This window comes from Barbus barbus (genome assembly GCF_936440315.1).
Source record: "Barbus barbus genome assembly, chromosome: 44".
Lineage (NCBI taxonomy): Eukaryota > Metazoa > Chordata > Actinopteri > Cypriniformes > Cyprinidae > Barbus > Barbus barbus.
The window spans coordinates 14,730-28,471 of NC_136722.1; the positions used below are offsets into that span (position 1 = coordinate 14,730).

General features: G+C 41.2%; 1 protein-coding gene across 1 annotated transcript in view; it reads right to left on the bottom strand.

The window, feature by feature from the left end:
* Window positions 1-11,608: 11,608 nt before the first annotated feature.
* The window catches only part of LOC306863203 (reversion-inducing cysteine-rich protein with Kazal motifs-like), a 73,570-nt gene continuing 71,436 nt past the window's right edge, over window positions 11,609-13,742 (bottom strand). The window contains exon 21 of the mRNA XM_079406427.1: window positions 11,609-11,948. Coding sequence (XP_079262553.1) covers window positions 11,742-11,948 — 207 coding nt within the window. The 3' untranslated portion in view covers window positions 11,609-11,741. The remainder of the gene's footprint in view (window positions 11,949-13,742) is intronic.

A 13,742-nucleotide genomic window follows, 5' to 3' on the forward strand; every position in this document is an offset into this window, starting at 1 on the left:
TTTCATAAATCGTTGTAATAAACCATATATTTCAGATGGAAATTGTTTTCAAAAATCATGTGTTTCAGATGACATTTTCATGGATCATGTATTTCAGATGGAATTTTTTTTTTAAACCATGTGTTTTAGATGGACATTTTCATAAATCATGTATTTCAGATGGAATTTTTTTTTTAAATCATGTGTTTCAGATGGACATTTTCAAAAAATCATGTACTGGAGCAAAACCTGGACCGGATTCCGAGGACGACCGGATTCTGCGGTATCCTGGATTGGAGCAAAACCCGGACCGGATTCTCAGGACGACCGGATTCTGCGGTATCCTGGATTGGAGCAAAACCCGGACCGGATTCTCAGGACGACCGGATTCTGTGGTATCCTGGATTGGAGTAAAACCCGGACCGGATTCTCAGGACGACCGGATTCTGCGGTATCCTGGATTGGAGCAAAACCCGGACCGGATTCTGAGGACGACCGGAATTGGACTTTTTTTTTTTTTTTTTTTTTTAAGCCCTAACCCTGTTTCAGATGGACATTTTCATAAATCGTTGTCATAAACCATATATTTCAGATGGAAATTGTTTTCAAAAAGCATGTGTTTCAGATGGACATTTTCATGAATCATGTATTTCAGATGGAATTTTTTTGTTAAATCATATATTTTAGATGGACATTTTCATAAATCATGTATTTCAGATGGAATTTTTTTTTTTAAATCGTGTTTCAGATGGACATTTTCATAAATCATGTATTTCACATTGGAAATTGTTTTAAAAAATCATGTGTTTCAGATGGACATTTTCATAAATCATGTACTGGAGCAAAACCCGGACCGGATTCCGAGGACGACCGGATTCTGCGGTCTCCTGGATTGGAGCAAAACCCGGACCGGATTCCGAGGACGACCGGATTCTGCGGTCTCCTGGATTGGAGCAAAACCCGGACAGGATTCTCAGGACGACCGGATTCTGTGGTATCCTGGATTGGAGCAAAACCCGGACCGGATTCTGAGGACGACCAGAATTGGACTTTGTTTTAATTTTTTTTTTAAGCCCTAACCCTGTTTCAGATGGACATTTTCATAAATCGTTGTAATAAACCATATATTTCAGATGGAAATTGTTTTCAAAAATCATGTGTTTCAGATGACATTTTCATGGATCATGTATTTCAGATGGAATTTTTTTTTTAAACCATGTGTTTTAGATGGACATTTTCATAAATCATGTATTTCAGATGGAATTTTTTTTTTAAATCATGTGTTTCAGATGGACATTTTCATAAATCATGTACTGGAGCAAAACCCAGACCGGATTCTGAGGACGACCGGATTCCGCGGTCTCCTGGATTGGAGCAAAACCCGGACCGGATTCCGAGGACGACTGGATTCTGCGGTCTCCTGGATTGGAGCAAAACCCGGACCGGATTCCGAGGACGACAGGATTCTGCGGTATCCTGGATTGGAGCAAAACCTGGACCGGATTCCAAGGACGACCGGATTCTGCGGTATCCTGGATTGGAGCAAAACCTGGACCGGATACCGAGGACGACCGGATTCTGCGGTATCCTGGATTGGAGCAAAACCCGGACCGGATTCTGAGCACGACCGGATTCTGTGGTATCCTGGATTGGAGCAAAACCCGGACCGGATTCTGAGGACGACCGGAATTGGACTTTGTTTTAATTTTTTTTTTAAGCCCTAACCCTGTTTCAGATGGACATTTTCATAAATCGTTGTCATAAACCATATATTTCAGATGGAAATTGTTTTCAAAAAGCATGTGTTTCAGATGGACATTTTCATGAATCATGTATTTCAGATGGAATTTTTTTGTTAAATCATATATTTTAGATGGACATTTTCATAAATCATGTATTTCAGATGGAATTTTTTTTTTTAAATCGTGTTTCAGATGGACATTTTCATAAATCATGTATTTCACATTGGAAATTGTTTTAAAAAATCATGTGTTTCAGATGGACATTTTCATAAATCATGTACTGGAGCAAAACCCGGACCGGATTCCGAGGACGACCGGATTCTGCGGTCTCCTGGATTGGAGCAAAACCCGGACCGGATTCCGAGGACGACCGGATTCTGCGGTCTCCTGGATTGGAGCAAAACCCGGACAGGATTCTCAGGACGACCGGATTCTGTGGTATCCTGGATTGGAGCAAAACCCGGACCGGATTCTGAGGACGACCAGAATTGGACTTTGTTTTAATTTTTTTTTTAAGCCCTAACCCTGTTTCAGATGGACATTTTCATAAATCGTTGTAATAAACCATATATTTCAGATGGAAATTGTTTTCAAAAATCATGTGTTTCAGATGACATTTTCATGGATCATGTATTTCAGATGGAATTTTTTTTTTAAACCATGTGTTTTAGATGGACATTTTCATAAATCATGTATTTCAGATGGAATTTTTTTTTTAAATCATGTGTTTCAGATGGACATTTTCATAAATCATGTACTGGAGCAAAACCCAGACCGGATTCTGAGGACGACCGGATTCCGCGGTCTCCTGGATTGGAGCAAAACCCGGACCGGATTCCGAGGACGACTGGATTCTGCGGTCTCCTGGATTGGAGCAAAACCCGGACCGAATTCCGAGGACGACAGGATTCTGCGGTATCCTGGATTGGAGCAAAACCTGGACCGGATTCCAAGGACGACCGGATTCTGCGGTATCCTGGATTGGAGCAAAACCTGGACCGGATACCGAGGACGACCGGATTCTGCGGTATCCTGGATTGGAGCAAAACCCGGACCGGATTCTGAGCACGACCGGATTCTGTGGTATCCTGGATTGGAGCAAAACCCGGACCGGATTCTGAGGACGACCGGAATTGGACTTTGTTTTAATTTTTTTTTTAAGCCCTAACCCTGTTTCAGATGGACATTTTCATAAATCGTTGTCATAAACCATATATTTCAGATGGAAATTGTTTTCAAAAAGCATGTGTTTCAGATGGACATTTTCATGAATCATGTATTTCAGATGGAATTTTTTTGTTAAATCATATATTTTAGATGGACATTTTCATAAATCATGTATTTCAGATGGAATTTTTTTTTTTTAATCGTGTTTCAGATGGACATTTTCATAAATCATGTATTTCACATTGGAAATTGTTTTAAAAAATCATGTGTTTCAGATGGACATTTTCATAAATCATGTACTGGAGCAAAACCCGGACCGGATTCCGAGGACGACCGGATTCTGCGGTCTCCTGGATTGGAGCAAAACCCGGACCGGATTCCGAGGACGACCGGATTCTGCGGTCTCCTGGATTGGAGCAAAACCCGGACAGGATTCTCAAGACGACCGGATTCTGTGGTATCCTGGATTGGAGCAAAACCCGGACCGGATTCTGAGGACGACCAGAATTGGACATTGTTTTAATTTTTTTTTTAAGCCCTAACCCTGTTTCAGATGGACATTTTCATAAATCGTTGTAATAAACCATATATTTCAGATGGAAATTGTTTTCAAAAATCATGTGTTTCAGATGACATTTTCATGGATCATGTATTTCAGACGGAATTTTTTTTTTTAAACCATGTGTTTTAGATGGACATTTTCATAAATCATGTATTTCAGATGGAATTTTTTTTTTAAATCATGTGTTTCAGATGGACATTTTCATAAATCATGTACTGGAGCAAAACCCAGACCGGATTCTGAGGACGACCGGATTCCGCGGTCTCCTGGATTGGAGCAAAACCCGGACCGGATTCCGAGGACGACTGGATTCTGCGGTCTCCTGGATTGGAGCAAAACCCGGACAGGATTCTCAGGACGACCGGATTCTGTGGTATCCTGGATTGGAGCAAAACCCGGACCGGATTCTGAGGACGACCAGAATTGGACTTTGTTTTAATTTTTTTTTTAAGCCCTAACCCTGTTTCAGATGGACATTTTCATAAATCGTTGTAATAAACCATATATTTCAGATGGAAATTGTTTTCAAAAATCATGTGTTTCAGATGACATTTTCATGGATCATGTATTTCAGACGGAATTTTTTTTTTTAAACCATGTGTTTTAGATGGACATTTTCATAAATCATGTATTTCAGATGGAATTTTTTTTTTAAATCATGTGTTTCAGATGGACATTTTCATAAATCATGTACTGGAGCAAAACCCAGACCGGATTCTGAGGACGACCGGATTCCGCGGTCTCCTGGATTGGAGCAAAACCTGGACCGGATACCGAGGACGACCGGATTCTGCGGTATCCTGGATTGGAGCAAAACCCGGACCGGATTCTGAGCACGACCGGATTCTGTGGTATCCTGGATTGGAGCAAAACCCGGACCGGATTCTGAGGACGACCGGAATTGGACTTTGTTTTAATTTTTTTTTTAAGCCCTAACCCTGTTTCAGATGGACATTTTCATAAATCGTTGTCATAAACCATATATTTCAGATGGAAATTGTTTTCAAAAAGCATGTGTTTCAGATGGACATTTTCATGAATCATGTATTTCAGATGGAATTTTTTTGTTAAATCATATATTTTAGATGGACATTTTCATAAATCATGTATTTCAGATGGAATTTTTTTTTTTTAATCGTGTTTCAGATGGACATTTTCATAAATCATGTATTTCACATTGGAAATTGTTTTAAAAAATCATGTGTTTCAGATGGACATTTTCATAAATCATGTACTGGAGCAAAACCCGGACCGGATTCCGAGGACGACCGGATTCTGCGGTCTCCTGGATTGGAGCAAAACCCGGACCGGATTCCGAGGACGACCGGATTCTGCGGTCTCCTGGATTGGAGCAAAACCCGGACAGGATTCTCAAGACGACCGGATTCTGTGGTATCCTGGATTGGAGCAAAACCCGGACCGGATTCTGAGGACGACCAGAATTGGACATTGTTTTAATTTTTTTTTTAAGCCCTAACCCTGTTTCAGATGGACATTTTCATAAATCGTTGTAATAAACCATATATTTCAGATGGAAATTGTTTTCAAAAATCATGTGTTTCAGATGACATTTTCATGGATCATGTATTTCAGACGGAATTTTTTTTTTTAAACCATGTGTTTTAGATGGACATTTTCATAAATCATGTATTTCAGATGGAATTTTTTTTTTAAATCATGTGTTTCAGATGGACATTTTCATAAATCATGTACTGGAGCAAAACCCAGACCGGATTCTGAGGACGACCGGATTCCGCGTTCTCCTGGATTGGAGCAAAACCCGGACCGGATTCCGAGGACGACTGGATTCTGCGGTCTCCTGGATTGGAGCAAAACCCGGACTGGATTCCGAGGACGACCGGATTCTGCGGTATCCTGGATTGGAGCAAAACCTGGACCGGATTCCGAGGACGACCGGATTCTGCGGTATCCTGGATTGGAGCAAAACCTGGACCGGATTCCGAGGACGACCGGATTCTGCGGTATCCTGGATTGGAGCAAAACCTGGACCGGATTCCGAGGACGACCGGATTCTGCGGTATCCTGGATTGGAGCAAAACCCGGACCGGATTCTGAGGACGACCGGATTCTGCGGTATCCTGGATTGGAGCAAAATCCGGACCGGATTCTCAGGACGACCGGATTCTGCGGTATCCTGGATTGGAGCAAAACCCGGACCGGATTCTCAGGACGACCGGATTCTGCGGTATCCTGGATTGGAGCAAAACCCGGACCGGATTCTCAGGACGACCGGATTCTGCGGTATCCTGGATTGGAGCAAAACCCGGACCGGATTCTCAGGACGACCGGATTCTGCGGTATCCTGGATTGGAGCAAAACCTGGACCGGATTCCGAGGACGACCGGATTCTGCGGTATCCTGGATTGGAGCAAAACCCGGACCGGATTCTCAGGACGACCGGATTCTGCGGTATCCTGGATTGGAGGAAAACCCGGACCGGATTCTCAGGACGACCGGATTCTGCGGTATCCTGGATTGGAGCAAAACCCGGACCGGATTCTGAGGACTACCGGAATTGGACTTTTTTTTTTTTTTTTTTTTTTTTTTTTAAGCCCTAACCCTGTTTCAGATGGACATTTTCATAAATCGTTGTCATAAACCATATATTTCAGATGGAAATTGTTTTCAAAAAGCATGTGTTTCAGATGGACATTTTCATGAATCATGTATTTCAGATGGAATTTTTTTGTTAAATCATATATTTTAGATGGACATTTTCATAAATCATGTATTTCAGATGGAATTTTTTTTTAAATCGTGTTTCAGATGGACATTTTCATAAATCATGTATTTCACATTAGAAATTGTTTTAAAAAATCATGTGTTCCAGATGGACATTTTCATAAATCATGTACTGGAGCAAAACCCGGACCGGATTCCGAGGACGACCGGATTCTGCGGTCTCCTGGATTGGAGCAAAACCCGGACCGGATTCCGAGGACGACCGGATTCTGCGGTCTCCTGGATTGGAGCAAAACCCGGACAGGATTCTCAGGACGACCGGATTCTGTGGTATCCTGGATTGGAGCAAAACCCGGACCGGATTCTGAGGACGACCAGAATTGGACTTTGTTTTAATTTTTTTTTTAAGCCCTAACCCTGTTTCAGATGGACATTTTCATAAATCGTTGTAATAAACCATATATTTCAGATGGAAATTGTTTTCAAAAATCATGTGTTTCAGATGACATTTTCATGGATCATGTATTTCAGATGGAATTTTTTTTTTTAAACCATGTGTTTTAGATGGACATTTTCATAAATCATGTATTTCAGATGGAATTTTTTTTTTAAATCATGTGTTTCAGATGGACATTTTCATAAATCATGTACTGGAGCAAAACCCAGACCGGATTCTGAGGACGACCGGATTCCGCGGTCTCCTGGATTGGAGCAAAACCCGGACCGGATTCCGAGGACGACTGGATTCTGCGGTCTCCTGGATTGGAGCAAAACCCGGACCGGATTCCGAGGACGACCGGATTCTGCGGTATCCTGGATTGGAGCAAAACCTGGACCGGATTCCGAGGACGACCGGATTCTGCGGTATCCTGGATTGGAGCAAAACCTGGACCGGATTCCGAGGACGACCGGATTCTGCGGTATCCTGGATTGGAGCAAAACCCGGACCGGATTCCGAGGACGACCGGATTCTGCGGTATCCTGGATTGGAGAAAAACCCGGACCGGATTCTCAGGACGACCGGATTCTGCGGTATCCTGGATTGGAGCAAAACCCGGACCGGATTCTCAGGACGACCGGATTCTGCGGTATCCTGGATTGGAGCAAAACCCGGACCGGATTCTCAGGACGACCGGATTCTGCGGTATCCTGGATTGGAGCAAAACCTGGACCGGATTCCGAGGACGACCGGATTCTGCGGTATCCTGGATTGGAGCAAAACCCGGACCGGATTCTCAGGACGACCGGATTCTGCGGTATCCTGGATTGGAGCAAAACCCGGACCGGATTCTCAGGACGACCGGATTCTGTGGTATCCTGGATTGGAGTAAAACCCGGACCGGATTCTCAGGACGACCGGATTCTGCGGTATCCTGGATTGGAGCAAAACCCGGACCGGATTCTGAGGACGACCGGAATTGGACTTTTTTTTTTTTTTTTTTTTTTAAGCCCTAACCCTGTTTCAGATGGACATTTTCATAAATCGTTGTCATAAACCATATATTTCAGATGGAAATTGTTTTCAAAAAGCATGTGTTTCAGATGGACATTTTCATGAATCATGTATTTCAGATGGAATTTTTTTGTTAAATCATATATTTTAGATGGACATTTTCATAAATCATGTATTTCAGATGGAATTTTTTTTTTTAAATCGTGTTTCAGATGGACATTTTCATAAATCATGTATTTCACATTGGAAATTGTTTTAAAAAATCATGTGTTTCAGATGGACATTTTCATAAATCATGTACTGGAGCAAAACCCGGACCGGATTCCGAGGACGACCGGATTCTGCGGTCTCCTGGATTGGAGCAAAACCCGGACCGGATTCCGAGGACGACCGGATTCTGCGGTCTCCTGGATTGGAGCAAAACCCGGACAGGATTCTCAGGACGACCGGATTCTGTGGTATCCTGGATTGGAGCAAAACCCGGACCGGATTCTGAGGACGACCAGAATTGGACTTTGTTTTAATTTTTTTTTTAAGCCCTAACCCTGTTTCAGATGGACATTTTCATAAATCGTTGTAATAAACCATATATTTCAGATGGAAATTGTTTTCAAAAATCATGTGTTTCAGATGACATTTTCATGGATCATGTATTTCAGATGGAATTTTTTTTTTAAACCATGTGTTTTAGATGGACATTTTCATAAATCATGTATTTCAGATGGAATTTTTTTTTTAAATCATGTGTTTCAGATGGACATTTTCATAAATCATGTACTGGAGCAAAACCCAGACCGGATTCTGAGGACGACCGGATTCCGCGGTCTCCTGGATTGGAGCAAAACCCGGACCGGATTCCGAGGACGACTGGATTCTGCGGTCTCCTGGATTGGAGCAAAACCCGGACCGGATTCCGAGGACGACAGGATTCTGCGGTATCCTGGATTGGAGCAAAACCTGGACCGGATTCCAAGGACGACCGGATTCTGCGGTATCCTGGATTGGAGCAAAACCTGGACCGGATACCGAGGACGACCGGATTCTGCGGTATCCTGGATTGGAGCAAAACCCGGACCGGATTCTGAGCACGACCGGATTCTGTGGTATCCTGGATTGGAGCAAAACCCGGACCGGATTCTGAGGACGACCGGAATTGGACTTTGTTTTAATTTTTTTTTTAAGCCCTAACCCTGTTTCAGATGGACATTTTCATAAATCGTTGTCATAAACCATATATTTCAGATGGAAATTGTTTTCAAAAAGCATGTGTTTCAGATGGACATTTTCATGAATCATGTATTTCAGATGGAATTTTTTTGTTAAATCATATATTTTAGATGGACATTTTCATAAATCATGTATTTCAGATGGAATTTTTTTTTTTTAATCGTGTTTCAGATGGACATTTTCATAAATCATGTATTTCACATTGGAAATTGTTTTAAAAAATCATGTGTTTCAGATGGACATTTTCATAAATCATGTACTGGAGCAAAACCCGGACCGGATTCCGAGGACGACCGGATTCTGCGGTCTCCTGGATTGGAGCAAAACCCGGACCGGATTCCGAGGACGACCGGATTCTGCGGTCTCCTGGATTGGAGCAAAACCCGGACAGGATTCTCAAGACGACCGGATTCTGTGGTATCCTGGATTGGAGCAAAACCCGGACCGGATTCTGAGGACGACCAGAATTGGACATTGTTTTAATTTTTTTTTTAAGCCCTAACCCTGTTTCAGATGGACATTTTCATAAATCGTTGTAATAAACCATATATTTCAGATGGAAATTGTTTTCAAAAATCATGTGTTTCAGATGACATTTTCATGGATCATGTATTTCAGACGGAATTTTTTTTTTTAAACCATGTGTTTTAGATGGACATTTTCATAAATCATGTATTTCAGATGGAATTTTTTTTTTAAATCATGTGTTTCAGATGGACATTTTCATAAATCATGTACTGGAGCAAAACCCAGACCGGATTCTGAGGACGACCGGATTCCGCGGTCTCCTGGATTGGAGCAAAACCCGGACCGGATTCCGAGGACGACTGGATTCTGCGGTCTCCTGGATTGGAGCAAAACCCGGACAGGATTCTCAGGACGACCGGATTCTGTGGTATCCTGGATTGGAGCAAAACCCGGACCGGATTCTGAGGACGACCAGAATTGGACTTTGTTTTAATTTTTTTTTTAAGCCCTAACCCTGTTTCAGATGGACATTTTCATAAATCGTTGTAATAAACCATATATTTCAGATGGAAATTGTTTTCAAAAATCATGTGTTTCAGATGACATTTTCATGGATCATGTATTTCAGATGGAATTTTTTTTTTAAACCATGTGTTTTAGATGGACATTTTCATAAATCATGTATTTCAGATGGAATTTTTTTTTTAAATCATGTGTTTCAGATGGACATTTTCATAAATCATGTACTGGAGCAAAACCCAGACCGGATTCTGAGGACGACCGGATTCCGCGGTCTCCTGGATTGGAGCAAAACCCGGACCGGATTCCGAGGACGACTGGATTCTGCGGTCTCCTGGATTGGAGCAAAACCCGGACCGGATTCCGAGGACGACCGGATTCTGCGGTATCCTGGATTGGAGCAAAACCTGGACCGGATTCCGAGGACGACCGGATTCTGCGGTATCCTGGATTGGAGCAAAACCTGGACCGGATTCCGAGGACGACCGGATTCTGCGGTATCCTGGATTGGAGCAAAACCCGGACCGGATTCTGAGGACGACCGGATTCTGCGGTATCCTGGATTGGAGCAAAACCCGGACCGGATTCTGAGGACGACCGGATTCTGCGGTATCCTGGATTGGAGCAAAACCCGGACCGGATTCTCAGGACGACCGGATTCTGCGGTATCCTGGATTGGAGCAAAACCCGGACCGGATTCTCAGGACGACCGGATTCTGCGGTAACCTGGATTGGAGCAAAACCCGGACCGGATTCCGAGGACGACCGGATTCTGCGGTATCCTGGATTGGAGAAAAACCCGGACCGGATTCTCAGGACGACCGGATTCTGCGGTATCCTGGATTGGAGCAAAACCCGGACCGGATTCTCAGGACGACCGGATTCTGCGGTATCCTGGATTGGAGCAAAACCTGGACCGGATTCTCAGGATGACCGGATTCTGCGGTATCCTGGATTGGAGCAAAACCCGGACCGGATTCTGAGGACGACTGGAATTGGACTTTTTTTTTTTTTTTTTTTTTTTTAAGCCCTAACCCTGTTTCAGATGGACATTTTCATAAATCGTTGTCATAAACCATATATTTCAGATGGAAATTGTTTTCAAAAATCATGTGTTTCAGATGGACATTTTCATTATAAATGTCTTTACTCTCTCTTTTGGTCCATTTAATGCATAATGAATAAAATTATTAATTTCTTTCAAAAATGTCTTACTGGCTCCAAATTTGTGAATGCTGGACACTTTCTCGAGGTACACTATCAGAGTCTCAACAATAACATCAACTAGAGCATTCTGATTAAATCATTCGGCAATATGATCTCATTTATTATAATCATATAAAAATATACATGGGAAGTGTTACACGACAGAGAGGCCCGTCCCATCATGCTACACAGCTGCCAAAGCCAAATAATACTGTGAGGATCACGGCATCAACACAACACTCCACACATTCAGTCAAAACACGGCAGGACTGTCAATCATGCAGGCACATTGTGACTTGTCATCTCAAAATAGAACACTTTGCTAGAATACTTCATCATATTAAAAAAAGAAAAACTATACACATACATTTATTTTATATATATATATATATATATATATATATTTATAAATTTATAAGCAAGGCATATTGTGTTTACCACTTCACGGATGAGCAGTACGATTGTCATATTTGTTTACATGGCTGGGTTCCTCATTTGTGTAATTTTTAAAAACTGATTGACATTAGAGGAACAATTCAATATTTCAAACAATATATCATACTTAAAAACAACAACAACAACAGGCTGTTTTTACAAAGGTACAAAAGTGTTGGAAAGCTCAGTGAGACTGTGAAAGCATTCCTTTCCTTTCCTTCAGGAAGTCCTTAATACTGGAGATTGATTGTGCTGGTCGGTGGAGGTCAGAGGTCAGAGGTCAGCGGGCGGCTGTCAGAGACAGGAGGAGAGAGGAGATGAGAACACCGAGGGAGAAGGAGAGTGGGTCGAGTGCGGCTGAGCTGATGGTGGACAGCTTGACCTCGGAGTGGAGGAAGGCAGACAGAGGCACGTGGGACACCAGCGTTGGGCTGGCCGAGTTGATGAGCGAGTCGATCTTCTCTGCCTCTTTACTGCAGGCTTCAATCTGCACAGGAGAACACAACACATGCTTCAGCTCCACCACAAATAGGCCATTCGGTCCTTGCAGACCGCTTTAATATTTTTAGGCAAATTTGAAGAACATCTGGAGCGTATGATGCAACCGCAGGAAAGAGTCCTCCACACGCTCCCGTCTACATTCACAGTTAGTCTGGGAACACAGATGCTCAGACCACTACTGAGTGCGTTCAGGACCCCTGGCTATCATTAAAATCTGCTTTAGAGGAAGATAGAGATATAAACAATTCTACAATGTTATTTAATATGAGTGAATCATCTAGACAACACTAGTGTATTAAACCTGCTCTGCATGTTTTCACTAAAGGGAAAGGGAAGTGGTGTCTGGCCACTAGGGTTGTGTCATGGATTTTTACTTTTTAGAATATCGGTCAAATTATTTATAAAATGTATACATTTATTACATTTATTGTTATAGGTTGTTATTAACTATTTAACTGTTATGCATTAAATATTAATATGCTTTTTCAGCTATTTTTACATTTAGATTACCTCTGTCAACATTCACTTAATTGATCTCTAAAACACTAATAATTTAATAACGCTGTTAAATGTAAATCTCATTCATTCAAAATTAATCTCTATTTTTCATATTGTGCATTATTGTCACGAATCTAGTCTATGAACTTCTATTCGTTCGCCAGCAGAGGTCACTCCTCCATCACATCGACTCTCACACCACAGACTGTTACATTATACCCTGTACTACATTTCCCATCATTCATTGCACTAATTACACACAGCTGTCTCAATCACACGCTCACACCTGAGAATTATCACACAATCACACACCATACTTAAACCATGGACTTCTTCTTCCTCTCTGCAGAGTATTGTTCTGCGTATAGCACTCTCCTAGTGCTAGCTGCCTTACCGAGCCAGTCTGTTCTCTAAGTTTAGTTTAGTTTAGTTTAGTTTATAGTCTCGTTTCCTTTTTCTCGCCCTTGTATCGTGGATTTACCCTTGTCTAACCGTTTTGGACTCTGTGTTTAGCTCGTTTGGATTATTGCTCAGGTTATCGGACTACCCCTCTTCTCAAGCCCTCTGGATATTGTTCACCGATCGAGGACCCACACATGCCCTAGGATTGCTCTTGTGTCTTACCCGTTTGCTGGTGTTTAGACCCTGCCTATTATTTGACTGTTTATTAATAAAAGCTTGCAAATGGATCCGCACGTCTCACGTCTCGTCGGTTCCGTTACAATTATATTGTTCTGACGCCTAAATTGATTTTTAAACTGAGCGATTTTAGATTTGAATTTTTAGTTTTAACTTCTTTATCGATTTAATATATAATGAAATTATTAAAACTATTAAAATTGTTAATTAACTCTTAATTTACTTAGACAAAATAAATAGAATCAGCCATTTACTGCTTGGCAGCCATATTCTTCATTGTATTGTTTAGAATTTTTTTTATTATTTTAACTTATTTATTAACTTAATATATAAACAATAATACAAATAATTTTAACTTATTAATGTAATTTATAATTAAATGACTTAACTAAACCGTTATTTAAAAAAAAAAAAATATTTTGACAAAATGCTATAAATCAGACATGTACTGGTTGTCGGCCATAATCTTCATTGTATTTTTAGTTTTGAATAAAAAAAAATAATTTTAACTTATTAACTTAATGTATAATTAAATTACTAAAATAATTAAGCTGTTAATTTTAAAATAAAAAAAAATTAAAAATACTATAGAATCCGTCATAATCTTCATTGTATTTTAAGATTTGAATTTTAAAAATAAATG